Source organism: Podarcis raffonei, chromosome 6 (assembly GCF_027172205.1).
Source record: "Podarcis raffonei isolate rPodRaf1 chromosome 6, rPodRaf1.pri, whole genome shotgun sequence".
NCBI lineage: Eukaryota > Metazoa > Chordata > Lepidosauria > Squamata > Lacertidae > Podarcis > Podarcis raffonei.
In genome coordinates this window covers 98489322-98512660 of record NC_070607.1, presented here as the reverse complement: position 1 = coordinate 98512660, position 23339 = coordinate 98489322, and the positions used below count along the sequence as shown (strand labels likewise).

Here is a 23339-nt window from a genome sequence, read left to right as displayed (position 1 = left end):
GCAAGAGCATCAAGTGATACCAAGCACAATCCTAGTTGTGTTTTCCAATGCATTTATTACCAATTAAAAATTTGGTTTGGCACGAGGAAATTTTTGTTCTGAAAGTGTGGCCCAAAGAAAAAAGTTTGTGGACGACTGGTCCAAGGTTTGGATTCTTCCCCTTCTTGTAAGATCCGCAATTATTTATTTATTTAGTGGAACAAATGTTTTTGAAGTGGGGTGCAATAGAAAGCAGGGTTTTTATATGTGCATGCCCTTCGGATGCTGCTGCCGCCGCTTGTCTTGCATTTGGATGGCAAGGCCCCCTGGAGGGCTGAGTCCAGTAGATCAGTTTGAGCCCAGGCCTCCACGTGGGGATCCCACAGCACCGCCTCCATGGACTTCCTTCGGCCTTGCATTCATTCCTCCTCCGATGCCATTGAAATAGTTCTTTGAAAACAAAGACTCTGGGCTATCTGCGTTGAGGCAATTGTTGAACACATTATCTTAAAGTGGCAGTTAATGGCGTGCATGCCCTTGTTTCCTCTGTTTTTCCGCGCTTGAGGCAATGTTGGGCTGCGTTGAGTGTGCTTATGATCTTTATTCCACGGAGTCAAGGGAAAAGATGGTGATTTGTTTGCACCCTCCGGACCGGAGGACAGAATGCTGTGTCTGCACCGCTGTCAGTAGCTGGCGGTGAGCTATTCTTTGGCACCAGGTGTGGGTCAGGGGAGGAGCCATGCGTGGTTTTGCTGACATTGCCAGCAGCCCGATTAAATGGAAGCCAGCTTTGTATTATTGTGTTCCCATTCCGAGGCCAGTTAATTCTGGTGCAGAGGCTTGGAGAGTTTGCTTCCAGGTGTAATGTGTTTGCTCCAGGCAAGGCTTTTGGTCCCGACACGGAAATGGATTGGTGGTTGTGCAGAAGTGCCATTTGGACGGCTCCCTTGGTCCTTTGTGATTGGGTTGCCGAGGTCCTTAGGAACACGGCTCCCCCCTTTTCTGAGCCATCTTGACTAATTGCTTTCCCATTTTGATTGTCCTGGATTTCTCTTCTCTAAACATTTAATCTATGCTGTGCTCCATCAAATAGCGGCTCTGCCTTCGTGCCAGGTTTGGCTTGGGCGACGCTGGGCACCGTGCCTCTTAATTCGGCACCAAACATTTGGTCAGGGGAGGGAGGGAAGGAGGGCCCCGCCTGCAACAATTGCATTGAGTACAGCACCTGTCGGTTTGCAAAGAGCTCAGGAACCCATAAACTTTTACACAGCGCAGCAAAACAGTTGCAGATGGCCTAAACTGATGATTAAATATTGCTGCTGTTTTGCCCAGAAAGGCTGTGCCCATACCCCATGTGTCTGGTTTCTGATTACTTCGGGTAATTAAGGGGTCGCAGCCAAGTCCGGCTATTTCCAAGGGTTCCTCTTCCAATCCATCTCGGGAGAGCAGAGGGGAAAGCAATTGTCACGATTGCCAAAAGCTGATTTGTGCTGCTGCAGTCAGTCAATTCCCAGTTGCCACTTTTGGGCCTCGGAACAGAATGCCTGCGTGATGCTTGAGGACAGCTGAGAGAGGCAAGACGAGGATGGATCGTGGGCTCTGCCTGTTGCCAGCGGCAGTGCAAAAACAATTGAGATTGCTCTGGTAGGCAACAGGCTATAAATCTGCCTGTAGCAAGCCCACTAGATGCCAGGGGCAGCCAGTTTGACAAGACGCAGCCTTCTTGCAAGCCCCTTCCCTCACAGCCTTCCTGTGTTCCCCACAGTTGAGAGGCCATTTTCTAGTGGGATTCCGTGGGAGAGTCTTGCCCTGGCTCACTCCTCAAAGAGCCACCCAGGAGATGAGGAGAGGGGCCTGGGCAGTGGAAAGCTCAGCCACTTGCTTTGCCTGAAGTTGCAAAGTTCTAAAACATGCCAGAACTGATTTTTTAAATTCAGTTTTCATTCCCTTGAATAGCAGACTCTGTGTTCATGTGTTGATGGACTTGGAGGCCCAGTGGAACCACAAGAAAAAAATAGGGAGATTTCAGAATGGTAGGGTGAACCCCAGGGGATGCAGAGATATAAAAAGGGCACCCCCACAAAGAACAAAATGTTGACCTATAAATCCTTAATGGACTGCAGTAACTCAAGGTCCACCCCCCCCACTTACCCCAACACTTTGATCCTCATCTGGGGCCCTTCCTTGTGTTCTTCCTCCATGAGAGGTCTGGACGACGGTGACATGAGGATGGGCCTTCTCTGTAGTGGCTCCCCAATGGTGGGATGCTCCTGGAGCCTTCACTGCATATTGTTAGGTGCCAGGAAAAAACGTTCCTCTTCTAGACCTTTGACCAATGAAACAATCTATAGCCTTTTAAATGTATCCGTGGGCGGGGGGTTGTTGTTACCTTATGCATTTTATGTTTTGTACTGTAAACTTGCCACCTTGCGATCTTTGGATGAAAGGGGTGTGTGTGTGTGTGTGTGTGTAACTGTATACATTTAATTAATAGGAATCATAAATAAAAAACCCCATGTGGGGCTGAGCATGCTCAGTGGCCTCCAGAAGAACATTGAGTGCTGGCTAGAAGATAAAAATGGACGATGGGACGGGTGTGAACTAACCAGCCGGGAGTGTCCTGCAGGATTATTAGCCGCAATATTTTGTTGCGGTTCCTGCTTTAGTATGCCAGGAATCCATAGATCTGCTCTGTATTTTAATTTTCTTTTGTCTGTGTTCATCCTGGCAGCAGTGGTCTAGATCATTTCCTGAACACCAATGTTTTTTTTAAAACTTTTCCATCAGCTGTGGGCTTTCATGAACGGTTCTAGTCTGTGGGTTATATAGCGACTCTGAGAAACGTTCAGCTTAGTTGAGGCTCACCCTCCTAACCTGTAAAAGGGCCAACTTGCAATTGTGTCTTTTTCCCCACTGGAAATGCGTGGTGCTGGAATAGGATCCGGTGGCTCTTGCAGCCGAAGGAATTTCTTGAGAGGGCTGCTGTCAAAAGCTCTCTTTTTGCTGTCTTGGCAAATAAAACAAGAATGGCGCACACATACTCACACACACCCCTTCAGCAAAATGCCAGACAGGGAAATCTTGAGAGTCGCCTGGTTCTTTAATCTGTTTCACATTCCGCAAAGTGGATGCTTGTCTGCTTTCTCATGTCTCCGGAGGCAACAGGAAAAGCTGTCTTGACAGACTTTGATGTGGAGCGTCTGATCTGTAGGAATTCTGGTGCTGCTCCTCTCCAACTCTGCCAGTCTGCTTATTGCCTCCATTATGGCCCAGATGGCCAAAGCAGAACTTCCAAGCAGTGCTGGGTGTACCAAAAGTGGCTGCTCCTGCATCTCCGTGCCTGGGGGGGGGGCAGTTTGCTCCTTCTGCATCTTCATTTGCTCCCTTGTTATGCCTCCTTGCGTTGCTTTCCAAAATTGAACAAATGGGAAGATGGTGTAAGGAGGGACCACTTTTTTCAGCTGACAGTCTCACCTTCTCCTGTAGCTCCAAGGTTTGTCGGAAAGTTTGGGGTTGCTGTGCTTGCCGGAAGACAATGGAACAGTTACGCGGTAAACGGAGTGTGCCAAAGTGGAGAAGCCTTATTGCGAAATGCCCTGGCCAGCATCCTGGCGGAGGGGCTCCTAGCTGCTTATACCATCTCAGCATCTAAGGTTAATCCTGGATCCAGGAGTACCCTTGAGCCCTTCCAAATAGTTTGTGTCTCTTCACCAGATTAGTAGAATTTGCAACCGGCAGCATCCATCTGGTCTGGTCAGGATTATGCAATTTATACTCGTATTACACTGCCTACCAGCAAAGCAATAATAAAAAAAATAAAGTCAATAAAACCCTTGTTGGCAATTACAAAATACCTCCTGAGATGTGTGCAAACCTGGTGGCCACCTACAAGAAACATCCGACCTCTTTAATTGCCAACAAGGGTTTTGCCACCAAGTACTAAGTCGTCTTTTGCAAAGGGATCAAATACTTATTTCACTCATTATAATGCACATCGATCTCTGACTTTTGTCTTCTGGCTTTCTGGGGGTTTTCCTGTTGTTATTCTGTCTCTCACAGCTACAATAAACCTACTGTTAAAATTATGGACTGGTCATTTCTTTGTCAGAGGGCAAACAGGCAAATTTAGCAGGGAATCAAATACTCCCCCCCCCTCACTGTATTATCTTGAATTGTGCTTATGGGGCAGTGGGGAGCCATTGCAGGCCCCAGGGCACCTTGAGGCTTTTGGCCCACTCTTTTTGCGCCAGCCTGCCCTCATTATGGAGAATGGGCAGGTTCATCCCTTTGGAGTTTATGGCGGTGAGAATTCTAGTCTCTCCATGCAGAGCTGTATGCATGCAGTTTCTTTTCTCTGTGCTCACTTGTTAGCTAGTATGAAATGTACCCTTTAGAAATGCCCATGAATTTTCCTCTGCAAGGCAGCTTAATTTCCTAAAACGAAAGGGTGGGGGGGGGGAGTGTTTAGCTCTTGCTCTGCCTGACACTGCTTATTGCTTTTGAGAAAAGCAGGATTGAAGGCAGGCTGGCTTAACACAGGTGTTAGAAAAAAGATTAAGAGGTTGGAAAGATATCGCTGGAGATTTGAGGCTCGCTTCCTGAAGTCTCTCTAAATTGACAGCTAATAGGTAGTTCTTCTTGATGGCTCTTTCCAGCTTTCAACCGGCGGAGATCCACGCACAAAGGGAGCCCTTTCACTTCCAAAGATTCATTTCACATTTCTTTTAACAAATGATTTCTGAGCTCCACGGTAACAAGGTTATTTTGCTTTTGCACCATGCAAAGCAGGCACTTTGCTTTTATTAAGCAGATTTTATTAATTCATTTCCTGATTCTTCTCCCCCTCCCCTTCTCTCTCCCCCCCCCCCCCCCGGCTTCTTATTCTCCATTTCCAATCACACCAAGTTGCTGATGAAGGCCTGCCAGTGCTAGAGCTTAGCTCCTCAATTCACTCTTCTACTGGAAGGAGCTAGGGAAGGAGGCCTTCTCCGGAAAGAACTGATTCGGGAAGCCAGTGCTGCTGTCAACAGGCCCTTGTCTGGTCACCTGTGCCAAGTTGCAGCTGCAGCAGATCAGCCAGAGAAGCATTTGCGAGGCTTCCAAAAAGCTTGCTTTTTCAAAAAGCCATTGAAATGCCACAATATGTATGGATATGTTCTGTGTGGATGCTGTGGCTAGGAGAGCACAACCCTTTCCTGGACATCTGCTCCCCAGCTAAAAAATTGGGTGGATGTCCCAGGCCCTCACAAAATTGCCCGTCTCTAATAGCATGCGGGGTGCTTTAAAAGTTTTATTAATTAGAAATGTATGGAACTTCTTGTGGGGGGCGAGGAACAATCTGTGAAATGGGTTTCCAGAAGAACCTCAGCCTGATGGTCAGGATGAAAGCGCTCTACCTTCTCTTTTCCCAGGAGGACTCCCCTGTGTGAGTGCCTGAGGGCCCTGCTCTTGCCACTTACCATCTGGCCTGGGGCGGGGCCTGGGGCCTCATAAGGACTGCGTGCGGCTTGCTGCCTGCTGCCCAGGAGGACTCCCCTGTGTGAGTGCCTGAGGGCCCTGCTCTTGCCACTTACCATCTGGCCTGGGGCGGGGCCTGGGGCCTCATAAGGACTGCGTGCGGCTTGCTGCCTGCTGCCCAGGAGGACTCCCCTGTGTGAGTGCCTGAGGGCCCTGCTCCTTCCTGCCACTTACCATCTGGCCTGGGGCGGGCCTGGGGCCTCATAAGGACTGCGTGCGGCTTGCTGCCTGCTGCCCAGGAGGACTCCCCTGTGTGAGTGCCTGAGGGCCCTGCTCCTTCCTGCCACTTACCATCTGGCCTGGGGCGGGGCCTGGGGCCTCATAAGGACTGCGTGCGGCTTGCTGCCTGCTGCCCAGGAGGACTCCCCTGTGTGAGTGCCTGAGGGCCCTGCTCCTTCCTGCCACTTACCATCTGGCCTGGGGCGGGCCTGGGGCCTCATAAGGACTGCGTGCGGCTTGCTGCCTGCTGCCCAGGAGGACTCCCCTGAGTGAGTGCCTGAGGGTCCTGCTCTTGCCACTTACCATCTGGCCTGGGGCGGGGCCTGGGGCCTCATAAGGACTGCGTGCTGCTTGCTGCCTGCTGCCCAGGAGGACTCCCCTGTGTGAGTGCCTGAGGGTCCTGCTCTTGCCACTTACCATCTGGCCTGGGGCGGGGCCTGGGGCCTCATAAGGACTGCGTGCGGCTTGCTGCCTGCTGCCCAGGAGGACTCCCCTGTGTGAGTGCCTGAGGGCCCTGCTCCTTCCTGCCACTTACCATCTGGCCTGGGGCGGGGCCTGGGGCCTCATAAGGACTGCGTGCGGCTTGCTGCCTGCTGCCCAGGAGGACTCCCCTGTGTGAGTGCCTGAGGGCCCTGCTCCTTCCTGCCACTTACCATCTGGCCTGGGGCGGGCCTGGGGCCTCATAAGGACTGCGTGCGGCTTGCTGCCTGCTGCCCAGGAGGACTCCCCTGTGTGAGTGCCTGAGGGCCCTGCTCCTTCCTGCCACTTACCATCTGGCCTGGGGCGGGGCCTGGGGCCTCATAAGGACTGCGTGGTGCTTGCTGCCTGCTGCCCAGGAGGACTCCCCTGTGTGAGTGCCTGAGGGTCCTGCTCTTGCCACTTACCATCTGGCCTGGGGCGGGGCCTGGGGCCTCATAAGGACTGCGTGCGGCTTGCTGCCTGCTGCCCAGGAAGACTCCCCTGAGTGAGTGCCTGAGGGCCCTGCTCCTTCCTGCCACTTACCATCTGGCCTGGGGCGGGCCTGGGGCCTCATAAGGACTGCGTGCGGCTTGCTGCCTGCTGCCCAGGAGGACTCCCCTGAGTGAGTGCCTGAGGGTCCTGCTCTTGCCACTTACCATCTGGCCTGGGGCGGGGCCTGGGGCCTCATAAGGACTGCGTGGTGCTTGCTGCCTGCTGCCCAGGAGGACTCCCCTGAGTGAGTGCCTGAGGGCCCTGCTCTTGCCACTTACCATCTGGCCTGGGGCGGGCCTGGGGCCTCATAAGGACTGCGTGCGGCTTGCTGCCTGCTGCCCAGGAGGACTCCCCTGAGTGAGTGCCTGAGGGTCCTGCTCTTGCCACTTACCATCTGGCCTGGGGCGGGGCCTGGGGCCTCATAAGGACTGCGTGCGGCTTGCTGCCTTTGCATAAATCAAACCCTGCGTCCAGTCACGCTTCCGCTGCGCAGCTCTGTTCAGAAGCTGACCTGGCAGGGAGCAGAGTAGCAGCGGTCCCGTCCGTGTGAGATGAGGGATAAATCAAGTCCAGAGACAGTTCAGTTCTTATCTCTAAAGCGTTTATTTACAAGGCAATAAATCCGTCCGAAACTTCCGACATTCTCAGCCGTGCTCCAAGAGCACACACGCAGCTTCTGTTGCTCAGCTGCTGTTCAGTGAAGAGTGAAAGTGAGTCTTGAAACAGAGAGACGCGCTGCGTCACTGCTCTGCGACAGCAGACTCCTCCTTTTTCTCCCCCTCCTTTTCTTCCCAGACGCAGGACACCTCGGAGATCTGACCCTGTCAGTTCCAAACTCCACACCCCCTCTTGTCCTGCGTCTGGAGACAGTAGCCATCAATGCTTTCCCCATACACAGACCCTCACAGAACTCCTCGTGCTTCTGGAAGGTTAATGGTTTTGTGAAACCATCAGCGAGGTTCTTTGTTGAGGGACAGTATTTCAGAGCAACTAGCCCCTCATGAACGCTCTGACATACATTCTGGAAACGTATGTCCAAATGTTTGGTCCTCGCCTTGAATTGCCCTGTCTCAGCTAATTTAAGGCATGGTTGGTTGTCTTCATGCACCACAACGGGCAGACAATCCTCTTCACAGATTTCCTCGACCAAACACACATAGAACTCCAGTTCTCTGCAAACCTCTGATAGCGCACTGAACTCAGCTTCAGTAGATGAAAGCGCTATGAGACTTTGCTTCCGGGACCTCCACCCAATCACTGAGTCCCCAAACTTCACCACTAGGCCTGACACTGACTTGCGGTCCTCAAGGTTAGCCCAATCCGAATCCACCCAGGCGGTCAGCTTGACATCACCCTCAGCTGACATCTTGAGGCAAAAGTCTTTGGTATCTTGCAGGTAACGTAGCACCCGCTTAACACCATTCCAGGCCTGCACACTAGGACTTGAAGCCTCTCTACTGAGCAGATTGACAGCAAACGCTATGTCTGGTCTGCTCCACTGTGACAGATACAACAGACTACCCAGAGCTGACTGAAAGAGTTCAGTGTTTTCGAACACCACGCGTTCTACTTGCTGACACTCCTTCACATACCCAGCCTCCATGGGTGATCTGGCACCTGCACAATCAGACATCCTGAACTTCTCAAGCAACTGCTCAATCTTACCTTTCTGGCGAAGCAAAAAGCTTTCATCACTTGCTCTTGCGATTTCTACGCCTAGATAGGACTTGACATCTCCAAGTTGCTTCAGCTTGAACCGCTTACCAAGCTCCTTAGCAAACTTCTCCACCTGTTCACTCGTCCTTGCCATCAACAAGATGTCATCAACAAACACCTGTGCCACTTGCTGTAGCAAGCCTGAATCTCTAATGTAAAGACAACTGTCTGCAAGAGATCTCTTAAAACCTAGCTTTTCTAAGGCTTCATGTAGGCACATATTCCAATTCCTGGCAGATTGGCGTAACCCATAGATGGATTTGTGCAATCGCCACACAACGCCTGGCTCACTGACTTCGAACCCTGGAGGAGGACGCATGTACAACTCCTCCTGGAGATCTGAGTTCAGGTAGGCGACATCTACATCAAAATGGTTCACCTTCCAACCTCTCTGTGCTGCTACTGCCAAAAGCATTCTCAAAGTCTCCGCCCTAGAGGTCGGCGAATAGACCTCTGTGAAGTGGACTCCGCGTCTCTGCGTAAATCCACGCGCCACTAACCTCGCTTTGTACTGTGGCTCTCCTGCTTCTGTGGGTTTAAGACGGTAAACCCATCTGCAGCTTACAGCTTGCTGGTTAGCCGGCAGCTGTGTGAGTGAGAACACTCCAAGAGACTCCATTGAGTTCATCTCCTTCTGCATCGCCTCATGCCATTTGCTGGCTTCTTCCCGAGGCAACTTCTGAACATCCTCAAAGGATTCAGGTTCACATCTAGCCACACCAACCCAGACACTCGTGGCTTCATACCTTTCAGGTGGCTTCCCTTTGGTTGATCTTGCTGACCTCCTCAGCGTGAATTCTGGAACTGCGCCTGATTCACCTGGATCAACCCTCCTATCCTCTATGTCAGAATCATCCCCCTCTGACCTGCTGCGCCGTTTAGGGCGAACAGCTGGTCCTGCTGGCGAGGATGGTTCACTCCTTGGCTCAGACTTGACAGAGACCTGTGGAGGGGTCCTGGGACTCCCCTTTGGAGAGATACGGAGCCTCTCCCTTGGAGATCCCGGCTCTGGACTCTGTGGCTGTGGACTGTGCTCATCAGCAACAGGTTCAGCCTCGCCCTCCTCTTCCTCATCTGAGTCTTCCAGAACATCCGGGTTTCCGTGAAGCCGCTTCCACCCACTCTGCTCGCAAAACTCAGCACTGCCGCTAATAAGCAGCCTGGACTGGTTGCCAGTAGGGTATGCGAAGCGCCACGCCTTTGAACCCGGCTCATAGCCCACAAAGATCATTTTCCTGGATCTTGGCTCCCCTTTCCTGCGCATGGCCTTTGGAATCAGAACCCAAGCCGTAGACCCAAAAGTGCGCAGAAAATGTACTTTGGGCTTTTTCTGATGAAGCAGAAAGAACGGTGTGTCTCCTACACTGGAATTGAACACTCTATTCTGCAGGAAGCAAGCTGTTCTATAACTCTCGGCCCAAAAGCGCTGTGGCAGCCCCGAGTCTGCCAGCATAGCATTCGCTGACTCCTGTAGCGTGCGAAACTTCCTCTCTGCAACCCCATTCTGTTGCGGAGAGTGGGGGGCCGTCAGTCGATGACTGATACCCTTCTGCCTGAAGAACGATTGCAGCGCAGAACCTGTAAACTCCCCCCCACGATCGGACTGAAAGGAAACTACTTTGGTAGAGAACCGTAGCTCTACCGCTGTGATCCAATCCCTGATCAGTGCAGCTGCCTCTGACTTCTGTTGCAGCGCAAATAGCCATGCATGTTTTGTAAAATCATCAACCAGAACCAGAACCCACTTAGATCCAGCTAACGAAGGTGTCGGCATGGGTCCCGACAAATCTGAATGGACAAGTTCAAAGGGTTTACTGGTTTTCCTCTCAGACCTGGGATATGAGCATGTTACGACCTTTGATTGCTTACAGGCTTGACAATCTAGGTATTTGTCACATGCTTTGAACCTGCACCCAATGGTGTTGTCTGTGGCCTTCTTCACATATGACCACCCTGCGTGTCCAAACCTGCGATGCCATAAGTGTAAGCAATCATGGTGTGGTGGGATGTTGGCACACTGCCCTTGGGCATCGTCAATGGACTCTCCACTAGCCCCATTTTCCACCAGCCCCATTTTCCCACCAGCCCCATCTTCAATGGGCATCTTGACCAGAAAGAGCGTGCCTCTTCTCTGGACACTGTGGATCTTCTTCCCATTCCTGAAAAAGGAACACACATTGTTAGAAAACAAAACATCAAACCCAGCAGCCATAAGGGCTGGCACACTTAAAAGAGAGTGGGCAAGCTCTGGTACCACAAAAGCTTCTACCCAATGGTCTATGAAAGAGCAATAAAGAAGACCAGTTTCAGTCAATGGTCTTTGAGACCCATCTGCTAAAGTAACATAGCGTCCAGTTTTAACTGTCTTGCAGTTCCTCAGGAGCCCTCTAGAGGTCACAAGACAATGCGTGGCTCCGGAATCGATCACGAGAGATAAAGAGTGTCTCTGGTTATTTTCCACAGATGCCGTGGCGTTGCTAGCATTCCCATCGGTTGCCATGGCCACAGCCTCTTCCCGGCTAGGGCTCTTGCCTTTTCTCAGAGACGCCAGCGCAGCTGTGAGGTGATAAGACGCCTTGTCTTTGTTTTTCTCCTGGCCTGCTGCTTTCCCACGTCGTTGCTGGGAACCGGCCCTGGGAACCTGCTTTGTTGACATTCCACGCCGGCCAGTGTCCTTGGCAGCCTGGGCCTCTAGCAGATGCTTCCCAGCGCTGTTGGACGTTGCCTCAAAGCACAAACAACTTTCGAAGCCTTTCGCTTTCTCAGAGCTCTTGGAATGGCCTGCCTGGCCTGCCCCCCCACTGCCTTTTGGGGTGCAGCCTGCGCTCTCTTCCACAGCTCCCAGCTGCTCTCCAGCACACAGAGGTGTCGAAGCATAGAAACAGCCTCCCAGAACAGCCCCCTCTGGTCTGGCTTCCTCTGGGCATCTTCTAGCCCCCTCTGATCTGGCTCCCACTCCGGCCTGGAGCTTGCTCCCTTGGCCCTCGGCTTTCTCCCGGCCCTTGGCTTCTGCTGAGCCTTCGCACAGGCTCCTCAGCACCTGCCAAACGGCCTCAGCCGATTCAACGCCCTCCAGGTGGGGCAACAGCAAAGCGTCCACACTTGCTTTCAGCAGGCAAAGCTCTCTCTGCGCTCTCTCACTCTGCAGAGCAGTAGCCTGCATGGGTGGGGCCGGCTCCTTCTGGACTGGACTCCAGAGCCCTGTGGCCACAAACCACCCCCTTGCTCCTCTTGACCAGGCCTCCCAGTTGGCCCCATTCAGCCTCTCACCGGGGTAGCTCTCTTGGCTCTGCAGTGCCTCTGCAGCAGCCATTCTTCCTCCCCCCGGGGCTTCAGCGTACTCACAAGTTTGCCAGCATGCCGGACCTCCGAAGCAGCCGTTCCTTCTGGCTCTTGGCTCCGCTCTCCGGCATCTCCCTTCTGCCCTTTCCTGGCAGGAGATTACAGCAACACGTCGCTGGCAGCCTTCTCCCTTCTCACACTTGTCAGGAAACGCGATACGTCCATAACCTTTGCATAAATCAAACCCTGCGTCCAGTCACGCTTCCGCTGCGCAGCTCTGTTCAGAAGCTGACCTGGCAGGGAGCAGAGTAGCAGCGGTCCCATCCGTGTGAGATGAGGGATAAATCAAGTCCAGAGACAGTTCAGTTCTTATCTCTAAAGCGTTTATTTACAAGGCAATAAATCCGTCCGAAACTTCCGACATTCTCAGCCGTGCTCCAAGAGCACACACGCAGCTTCTGTTGCTCAGCTGCTGTTCAGTGAAGAGTGAAAGTGAGTCTTGAAACAGAGAGACGCGCTGCGTCACTGCTCTGCGACAGCAGACTCCTCCTTTTTCTCCCCCTCCTTTTCTTCCCAGACGCAGGACACCTCGGAGATCTGACCCTGTCAGTTCCAAACTCCACACTGCCTGCTGCCCAGGAGGACTCCCCTGTGTGAGTGCCTGAGGGCCCTGCTCCTTCCTGCCACTTACCATCTGGCCTGGGGCGGGGCCTGGGGCCTCATAAGGACTGCGTGCGGCTTGCTGCCTGCTGCCCAGGAGGACTCCCCTGTGTGAGTGCCTGAGGGCCCTGCTCCTTCCTGCCACTTACCATCTGGCCTGGGGCGGGCCTGGGGCCTCATAAGGACTGCGTGCGGCTTGCTGCCTGCTGCCCAGGAGGACTCCCCTGAGTGAGTGCCTGAGGGTCCTGCTCTTGCCACTTACCATCTGGCCTGGGGCGGGGCCTGGGGCCTCATAAGGACTGCGTGGTGCTTGCTGCCTGCTGCCCAGGAGGACTCCCCTGTGTGAGTGCCTGAGGGTCCTGCTCTTGCCACTTACCATCTGGCCTGGGGCGGGGCCTGGGGCCTCATAAGGACTGCGTGTGGCTTGCTGCCTGCTGCCCAGGAGGACTCCCCTGAGTGAGTGCCTGAGGGCCCTGGTCCTTCCTGCCACTTACCATCTGGCCTGGGGCGGGGCCTGGGGCCTCATAAGGACTGCGTGCGGCTTGCTGCCTGCTGCCCAGGAGGACTCCCCTGAGTGAGTGCCTGAGGGTCCTGCTCTTGCCACTTACCATCTGGCCTGGGGCGGGGCCTGGGGCCTCATAAGGACTGCGTGCTGCTTGCTGCCTGCTGCCCAGGAGGACTCCCCTGTGTGAGTGCCTGAGGGTCCTGCTCTTGCCACTTACCATCTGGCCTGGGGCGGGGCCTGGGGCCTCATAAGGACTGCGTGCGGCTTGCTGCCTGCTGCCCAGGAGGACTCCCCTGTGTGAGTGCCTGAGGGCCCTGCTCCTTCCTGCCACTTACCATCTGGCCTGGGGCGGGGCCTGGGGCCTCATAAGGACTGCGTGCGGCTTGCTGCCTGCTGCCCAGGAGGACTCCCCTGAGTGAGTGCCTGAGGGTCCTGCTCTTGCCACTTACCATCTGGCCTGGGGCGGGGCCTGGGGCCTCATAAGGACTGCGTGCTGCTTGCTGCCTGCTGCCCAGGAGGACTCCCCTGTGTGAGTGCCTGAGGGTCCTGCTCTTGCCACTTACCATCTGGCCTGGGGCGGGGCCTGGGGCCTCATAAGGACTGCGTGCGGCTTGCTGCCTGCTGCCCAGGAGGACTCCCCTGTGTGAGTGCCTGAGGGCCCTGCTCCTTCCTGCCACTTACCATCTGGCCTGGGGCGGGGCCTGGGGCCTCATAAGGACTGCGTGCGGCTTGCTGCCTGCTGCCCAGGAAGACTCCCCTGAGTGAGTGCCTGAGGGCCCTGCTCTTGCCACTTACCATCTGGCCTGGGGCGGGCCTGGGGCCTCATAAGGACTGCGTGCTGCTTGCTGCCTGCTGCCCAGGAGGACTCCCCTGTGTGAGTGCCTGAGGGCCCTGCTCTTGCCACTTACCACCTGGCCCAGGGCAGGGCCTGACAGGCCTCACGAGGACAGTTGTTACTGCCGGGGGGCACAGAGTGTTTTTAAAATGTTTTTAAAATTTTTCTTTTGGATTTTTTGTATGTGGGGGGTGGGGGTGGGATGGATGTTTGGTTGGGCTTGGGGAATTATTATTTTTTATTTATTTTGATGTTTTTGTAATTTTTACATTATTAATTTTTTTGTTTGTATTGTTTTATTGGTTTTTTGTTTGTTTGTTTAAGGTGTTATTTTGTTCTTAGGGGGAGGGGTCAGGGCTGCCGGGGAGTGGGCCCCAGCCCACAAAATGGCTGGGGCATGTTCCACAGGGGGGGATGCACTGGGGCAACCGATCTCAGTGATCACGGGTAGGAGGAGGAGTTACGCTAAGACTAGACCACGTCATTACAGAGAGGGCAGGTTTAGTCGTTGTCTGAGGACTATTCCTGCCTCCGGGTCTGGTCCTGACCGGATGGATACTAGAATCAGCAAGGGATACCCACATGACCTGAAGGTGCTGCTGTGCAATGCCAGGTCAATGATTCATAAGACCACTGCCATCCATGACTTGATCATGGATGGAGGACTTGACCTGGCATGTGTAACAGAGACTTGGTTGGATGAAGCAGATGGGCCTGTCCTTGCCGCTGCTTGTCCACCAGGTTTCTCTTACGCACAGCAACCCAGGTCATGTGGGCGGGGAGGGGGGGTTGCAGTGATTTTTAGGAAGTCATTAGTTTGCACCAGGCGTCCTATTGGGAAGACCCAGTTTTCCGAGTGCATGTTCTGGAAGTTGGGCAATAGGGGCAGTACAGGATTCCTTTTGGTGTACCGACCTCCCCGCTGCACCAAGGATTCCCTGCCCGAGCTGCTTCAGGTCGTGGCGGATGTTCTCCTGGAGACACCTAGCTTGGTCGTCCTAGGGGATTTTAACATCCATGCCGACACGACCTTACAAGGGGCCGCTCGGGACTTCGTGGAAAGCATGGCCTCCATGGGGCTGTCCCTGAATAAGTCTGGCCCAACCCATAGCCGTGGACATGCCTTGGACCTGGTGTTTACCTCTATGGATGTTGGTGATCTGACACTAAGTAAAAGCGAAACGAAAGAAGTGCCATGGTCAGATCACTTCCTGGTGCAACTGGACTTCTCTGCGACCCATCCCCTCTGCAGGGAGGTGGGACCAATTCGGATGGTCCACCCCCGCCACTTAATGGATCCAAATGGTTTCCAGAGAGTGGTAGGGGATGCTTTATCCCATGTTGATGGCCTTTCAGCTGATTCCCTGGTGGCCCGCTGGAATGCGGAGTTAACCAGGGCTATTGACTGTTTGGCTCCGAAGCGCCCTCTCCGATTGCATGGAGCCCGGACAGCCCCGTGGTTTTCCACGGATCTGAGGGCAATGAAACAATCGTTGAGACGGCTAGAGCGCCGGTGGCGGATAACTCATTCCGAATCTGACCGGACACAGGTTAGAGCTCAACGTCGAGCCTACCAAGTGGCGATAGCGACGGCGAAGAAGAATTTCTTCACCGCCTCTATTGCATCTGCAGAAAATAGCAGCAGGAGACTTTTTCAGGTGGTTCACAATTTAGCGGAACCACCTGCAACATCGGGGCCCAGTATGGGCCACATGTTCTCCTGCAATGATTTTGCAAAGTTTTTTGCAGATAAAATCGCTCAGATTCGGGAAGAAGTAGACTCCACCGTGGGAGCAGGGCCGGGGCGGGAGAGTGCTAGAGTTCTGTCTAGTCAAGTTGAGTGGGATCAATTCCAATCTGTTACCTCCGAGGATGTGGACAGGCTGCTTGGACGAGTGAGACCAACCACCTGTCTCCTGGATCCTTGCCCATCCTGGCTTATAAAAGCTAGCCGGGAAGGACTGGGCGATGGGCTTCGTGGGGTGGTGAATGCTTCCCTCCGTGAGGGAGCCTTCCCAGACCCGCTGAAAGAGGCGGTTATTAAACCGCTTCTTAAAAAACCATCTTTAGATGCGGCCACGATGGCCAACTATCGCCCAGTCTCAAATCTTCCATTCTTGGGCAAGGTGATTGAGCGAGCGGTTGCCGAACAACTCCAGGCACGCCTGGAAGAAGCGGACCATTTGGATCCCTTCCAGTCGGGATTCAGGCCTCATCATGGGACTGAAACTGCCTTGGTCGCACTGGTTGATGATCTCCGGCGGGCTAGAGACAAAGGTGAGAGCTGTTTCCTAGTTCTGCTGGATCTCTCAGCGGCGTTTGATACCATCGACCATAACATCCTTCTGGACCGTCTTGAGGGGCTGGGAGCTGGGGGCACTGTCATACAGTGGTTCCGCTCCTTCCTCCTGGGCCGTGTTCAGAAAGTGGTGGTGGGGGGTGAGTGTTCAGACCCCTGGGCTCTCACTTGTGGGGTGCCTCAGGGTTCTGTCCTCTCCCCCATGCTTTTCAACATTTACATGCAGCCGCTGGGAGAGATCATCAGGAGGTTTGGGCTGGGTGTTCATCAGTATGCGGATGATACCCAGCTCTACCTCTCTTTTAAATCAGAACCAGTGAGGGCGGTGAAGGTCCTGTGTGAGTGTCTGGAGGCGGTTGGAGGATGGATGGCGGCTAACAGATTGAGGTTGAATCCTGACAAGACAGAAGTACTGTTTTTGGGGGACAGGAGGCGGGCAGGTGTGGAGGATTCCCTGGTCCTGAATGGGGTAACTGTGCCCCTGAAGGACCAGGTGCGCAGCCTGGGAGTCATTTTGGACTCACAGCTGTCCATGGAGGCACAGGTCAAATCTGTGTCCAGGGCAGCTGTTTACCAGCTCCATCTGGTACGTAGGCTGAGACCCTATCTGCCTGCGGACTGTCTCGCCAGAGTGGTGCATGCTCTGGTTATCTCCCGCTTCGATTACTGCAATGCGCTCTACGTGGGGCTACCTTTGAAGGTGACTCGGAAACTACAACTAATCCAGAATGCAACAGCTAGACTGGTGACTGGGGGCGGCCGCCGAGACCATATAACACCGGTCTTGAAAGACCTACATTGGCTCCCAGTACGTTTCCGAGCACAATTCAAAGTGTTGGTGCTGACCTTTAAAGCCCTAAACGGCCTCGGTCCAGTATACCTGAAGGAGCGTCTCCACCCCCATCATTCTGCCCGGACGCTGAGGTCTAGCGCCGAGGGCCTTCTGGCGGTTCCCTCATTGCGAGAAGCAAAGCTACAGGGAACCAGGCAGAGGGCCTTCTCGGTAGTGGCGCCCGCCCTGTGGAATGCCCTTCCAGCAGATGTCAAAGAGATAAACAACTACCTGACATTCAGAAGACATCTTAAGGCAGCCCTGTTCAGGGAAGTTTTTAACGTGTGATATTTTACTGTATTTTTGGTTTTTATGGAAGCCGCCCAGAGTGGCTGGGGAGGCCCAGCCAGATGGGCGGGGTATAAATAATAAATTATTATTATTATTATTATTTTCGAGGATATGAAAAGGAGGATCCCAAAGTCTCTTCTTCCCCTTCTGGGGGGCCCAAGGGGGGGCTGGACAGAGAAATAGCATCTTTCCCCTCTTATTTCTCCCCAACATTCCCTGGCATTCAGAGGTGTATTGCCCTTGAATATGGAAGGTTTGTTCTTTGAGACAGTTTTGGTGACCTGATCACTCATTTCCCTCCCTGTTGCAGTATTGATGGCTGTTTTACTTTGACATGGTTTGGCTTCCTGTTGGTGATCGTTTGATACTTCCTTGACCTGGTCCCATCCAGAAGTTTCAGATTGCAACTTCCATCACTGCCGCCCACATCACTCCCAACCGGCACGGCTGTATGTTGCTGAGTCTGATGGTAGTTGTAGGTCAAAACATCTGGAGGGCACCAGGTTGGGGAAGGTTGTCGTAGAAAGACTCCTCCCATGCGCCTTGGGATCTGTGCATCATAGTTTTTGTCTAGGGATCCAGTGACGTTCGGGAGCCAGAGGGTTGGCAGCATTAATAATTACACTCAAGGCACTTTCATAATTTATCCTAATGACTCCGTTACTGCATATTAGAGGAGATTTCTCCCCCCGCCTTCCCCAATTGAGGTCGAAGCAGATCGTAACTGCCGATAATGACATCGATTGCAGGCTCGGAGGAAATGGAGTTGGCTTTGTAGTGGAGTTTTAATTTAGCAATTGTTCTGGTGATGTAGCCCTCTTCTATGGTACATTACTTTGCGTCCAACCAAACGGTGTGCTCCCCTAGCCCCTCATTACGGCTGCAGTCTCATTGCTTTTTAATTAAAAAAAAAATGGAGGGAGAAAAACAAGAACCGGCAGCCTTAGATTGCACGCTGCCTCGATAGGCAGAGTCGAAAGCAAACGCTTGTAGCCATTTCAGAACTTTCAACTTGCAATTTCAAGCTGGGTGCGAGAGCCGTTCCTTCTCAAGGAAACGGAGCTTAGCGGGGCATCTTCCCTGCCAGAATGTTTTTTCGCCCCTTAAGTGGAGCTGAGTGAGGGCGGAATTACATGTTGCTTCCATTAAGTGCTTATTTCCAGACTTCTGTTTGCCCAAGTAAAGTGCATGCAGGGAAAGAGGGGCATTTAACTGGCAGCAGGAGGTGCTTGCTTGACCTTTCCGACACCTTCCTATTTTTGCTGCTAAGCCCCTCCTCCCTCCCACAAGACCTTTTGCTCTCCAGCTGGACCCTTCCCCTCTTTTCCTCATTCCAAGGCAAATGCCAGGTTTGCTTTGTAACGCTAGACTAATGTGCGCCTCCAGTCTTGGCACACCTCCTTTTTGGGCACCGTAAACTGAACCGCGTCTGTTTTCCTTGTGGGCCAAGAGCGTCTATAATCATGAAGGCAGTGCTGGGTTGCAAACAGTGCTTCCCCACAGCACTCCCAAACAGCTGTGGTTTCTGGGACTGAATGTGGGGTGTTTTCCCCCCTGCAGCTGCTCCGCTTCATGCCAATCCCTCCCACTTAAAGGGTCTAGTGCAGGGGTCAGCAGACTTTTTCAACACGGGGCCGGTCCATTGTCCCTCAGACCTTGTGGGGGGCCGGACTATATTTTGGAGAGAAAAAATATATTAACGAATTCCTGTGCCCCACAAATAACCCAGAGATGCATTTTGGATAAAAGGACACATTCTACTCATGTAAAAACACGCTGATTTCCGGACCATCCATTGGCCAGATTTAGAAGGCAATTGGGCCAGATCCTGCCCCCAGGCCTTAGGTTGCCTACCCACGGTTAGTGCAAGGGCAGCTCATGTGAGAGTGGAGGAGAGAGTGGGATCAGCATTTCATCATCATCATCCTTGTTTGTTTGTGCACTGCCTTTCCATAGTTAAACCACACTCAACGTAAAAAAAATACATAATTACAAAAATACAACGAAAGTAATCATAAGCAGTAAATAAATTGTCTCAATAAGTGCTCAGTGAAAAGACACAATCTCCATATGTCATGTTAAGGCCTAACAATAGAGATGCAAGAAATCAGTACCAATAGCAGCAAAAGGGAAGCACCTCCAAAATTAAATCTTGACCCCAGCCAAAAACCCCTGAAGGAAACCCCAACCCAAGAGTCTCTGGGCACAACGAGCCAGGAGGTCCAAACATGGTCTCTGGCCTGTTCAGCAGCCTTCAACTTTGTAGCTGGATTGCCCAGGCAACTCGACTTGCCCTACATCCTGATGGAAGATTCTGAACAAGTGGGGGGAGAGCTTTCTGTCTCAGTTCCACTTGATTCCCCAATCCCAGCAATTCTACCTGTATGGTAAGATTGGAGCTGCAGCTGGTGCTTTTGTCGGTTACTTTTTAAATGACTGCTACAAATGTTCACATACATTTATAAAATGGATTGTGATGACATTGCAGCAATATATAAATACATTTAAACGTGAAGTAAACATTAAGAAATCTGGGTGCCTGCTTACTAGAGGGAGGAACTCTTGTATGTATCTGGACTTTACAAAGCGTGCCAATGTGTCAAGAGGAACCCTTAAAAGAAATAACCATTTGTTATTATTATTTTTGCCTGTGTGAGGGAAAGGGATGGAAGTGGGTTCTCTTGGATCATTATATATATTTTTTCCCTGTCCCCAGCCGAACAGAGGGACAAAACGGCCTCGTGAAGATGAGGAAGATGATCTCAAAGTGCGGCACAAGCAGGGCGGTGCGCGGGAGCGTGGCCGTCACCGGGAAGAGGAGGCACCTGTGACGGAGGAGACGGAGGACGAGAGGAAGAAGGTCCTTCATATCATTGAGAAGGGCGAGGAGGAAGAGGAAGAGGTACTTTTCTCACGAGGAGGCTGTGCTGCCCCTCTGCCTCTCTTTCTCTGGAAAGCAAAGGCACATGAATTCAGTGTACAATGGCTTGTGGTCTGCAGCAGCATGGCATGAATTTCCATGGAAGCTGGACGGGATCATTTTGTAGAATCATAGAACTGTAGAGTTGGAAGGAACCCCAATGCAGGAATTTGTGCCCTTCAGCTTTCAGCTTAGTAAATACCCACTTTTTTCGCAGATGCTGAATTTCCTCTTTGGTTGAACAGCGTTTTGTGCATATGTGGAGGAGATAAGATTTGAGTTGCACCCCTTCCATCTGGACCCACAAGTGTATTTCTTCCTCTCCTCTTCTCCCCCCCACCACCCCTGCAGCAGGAGCAAGATATTCCATGGGCTTGGGAGCTGACCCCACTCTATTTGTGGGTGATCCAAACACTCATGGAGGACTGCCCTTTCTGTTGGAAGATTTGGCGGGGGACAGAACGAGGCTTGGGGGTTGAGGAGAGACATTTAGCAAGCTTGCTTCTGTGTAAGGGTTGTAAAGGGAGGTGGGCAGGTGGGGAGACTGCACAACTTAGAACCAATTCACAGCTGTTGGATTGTGAGAGCCGAGGAAATCATGCAGTCTCGTACGATGAGTTAATTTGTGTGTTTGGCCAGGAGGAACCTCTGGATGAAAGCTCCGTGAAGAAGATGATCCTCACTTTTGAGAAGAGGTCTTACAAGAACCAGGAACTCCGGATCAAGTTCCCTGATAACCCAGAGAAGTAAGTCTTGTAATGATTTGGCTTCTTTTTTTTTTTTGCTTCGTCCAACATACTCAGGTTACTAACTCGAGTTCCCTGTTAACAAAAGGTCTGGCCAAGAGAGACTTCAGCTGGTGGATAAATCTTCGTTGCTTTTTAATGCAGAGAAACCTATTTTGCAGAATGAGAGCTGGGCACTCACAGGCTTTTAACTGAGACCTCTTTATACTTTGGAAATAAGCCTTCAAAGTCAGGCGGCTCCCTGGTTCAGAAACAAAGCTCTCAGCAATTTCTCGCGGATCCAGTGGCTTGTGAATTCGATAGGTCAGCTTCTGTTCTTGCACATGATCTGGCAAGCTGTTATTCAGTGCAAATCTGTACAGCGAGGCTCTGCCCTTCTGTCGCTTGGTGTCAAGAAAACAGACCTGACCAGAGGGATGTGCTTTGCTTTACATTCTCATCATGCCAGATATAGCTCAGGAACAGCGTTTGAAAGTAGCAGGAGGGGCTTCACTGAAGCTCAAGTAGCATTTAAGAAAGCTATATAAGGCAGAAAGTGGCATGAGCTAGTACAGAAACCGGCTGAGCATCGGGGCAAAACACTATGGCTTCATTTTGAAGTATTGGTAGTTAGACAGATGGCTGTACAACCTCTGCTTAAAAACCTCCAAGGAAGGAGAGCCCACCACCCTCCCAGGGAGTCCATTCCACTGTTGGAACAGCTCTTACCATCAGGAATTTCTTCCTAAGGTTTAGTCGGAATCTCCTTTCCTGTATGTAATTTGAATCCAGTGGATTGGGTACCGAAAACCAGCTTGCTCCTTCTTCCTCCTTGAACGCTTTTGAGCTCATGCTTGCTTACAGCTCAGTTTTCTCTCTGTCCACCTCCTCTCAGTCAATTATTCTTTTATTTCCCCTTTAAAGAATTTATGTAGTGTTTCTGAGTGTTCAAAGATCTCTGCCTACTCAATATCTTCTTGTAATCCTAAAACAACCTTAAATGGCAAGTCAATTATTATCACCCCCATATTACAGATGGGGAAACTGAGGCTGCAAGAGCTGTTTCCCCAAGGCCACCTACCTAGTGACATAGAATCATAGAATCATAGAGTTGGAATAGACCACAAGGGCCATCGAGTCCAACCCCCTGCCAAGCAGGAAACACCATCAGAGCACTCCTGACATATGGTTGTCAAGCCTCTGCTTAAAGACCTCCAAAGAAGGAGACTCCACCACACTCCTTGGCAGCAAATTCCACTGTCGAACAGCTCTTACTGTCAGGAAGTTCTTCCTAATGTTTAGGTGGAATCTTCTTTCTTGTAGTTTGGATCCATTGCTCCGTGTCCGCTTCTCTGGAGCAGCAGAAAACAACCTTCCTCCCTCCTCTATGTGACATCCTTTTATATATTTGAACATGGCTATCATATCACCCCTTAACCTCCACTTCTCCAGGCTAAACATGCCCAGCTCCCTTAGCCGTTCCTCATAAGGCATTGTTTCCAGGCCTTTGACCATTTTGGTTGCCCTCCTCTGGACACGTTCCAGTTTGTCAGTGTCCTTCTTGAACTGTGGTGCCCAGAACTGGACACAGTACTCCAGGTGAGAGGTGAGATTTGAATCCGGGATTTCCTGATTTGCAGCTTGGTCTCTTGCCCCTTAGGTGCCCCAGCATCTCCTGTGCTCCAGGGTCCATGTCTTTTTGCACCCCGCATCTCCACTCTAGCCTCTGACAAGCCTGCTACACTCCCCGTAAGCTCAGCCTAGGGTGACTTTTGTTGTCTGCCAGGTGCAGGCCTGCCTTCTCACCTGCACCAGGTTCCCCTCATTTTTTTAGAATGTACTCAGGACTTGCCAGCTTGCCTGAATGGCACTTCCAGCTGCAGCTGACTGTTGGTTCATGAAAACCATTGGACGCTGCACCCAGGGAGGGAGGAAGGGAGGAGGAGCAGCTCTCCATTCAGTGGCAGGAATGGGTTTTGCCACTCTGCTGCAGACCTGTTTGAGTGGCAGTTTCTTACGGACCAGGAACCGTTTCCCCTTCTTTGGGGCTCTTGCATTTCTAGCTCTTCCTTCCCGCAGCTGCTGTCACCGTTCATCAGCCCTGCCGGTTATCTTGGCCGTCTGCTACCCTGCTTAGCCTCTGCTGGCACTTGCTCTTTCTGAGTTCCAGAGCCCAGTGAGAATCCAGATCTCTCGCGGCCCATCAGGCCGTGTTTGTGTCCCCTGAGAGCATCAGGCGGGTGTGCTGAAGCTGAGCTGCAGCTCCCTGCTTCGGCTGTTCCTCCCAGCTGGTGAATTGCAAGCAGTCGATCCATGCCGGATCCCCCAGGGCACCCTGAGCCTTTCTGGAGGGCAGAGTTTCCTTCAAGTGTGGAGAAAAAGCTGCTTAGCAGAACGCCTTGGACGGAATTGATAGGGTCCCAGTGGGCGAGTTAAAGGCAGTGTGGAAAAACAAAACGAAACCCCCCTTTGCTCTGTGGGCAGAATCACAATATTGTATCTGGTTCAAATTTAGTCTCTGCCAGAGGTGTGTTTGCAAGCCTTACTTTATGAATTTCAAACAGGACTTCTTGTTTGGCAAGTATAATGGCACCAAAGCACACGGGGA

The 23339-nt window shown here is 52.2% G+C and overlaps 1 protein-coding gene across 1 annotated transcript in view; it reads left to right on the top strand.

Moving 5' to 3' along the window:
• CTNNBL1 (catenin beta like 1) overlaps window positions 1-23339 on the top strand; it is a 98454-nt gene that overhangs the window by 10764 nt on the left and 64351 nt on the right. Inside the window, exons 2-3 of the mRNA XM_053394748.1 lie at window positions 19803-19988; window positions 20646-20752. Of these exons, the coding sequence (XP_053250723.1) occupies window positions 19803-19988; window positions 20646-20752 (293 nt within the window). The remainder of the gene's footprint in view (window positions 1-19802; window positions 19989-20645; window positions 20753-23339) is intronic.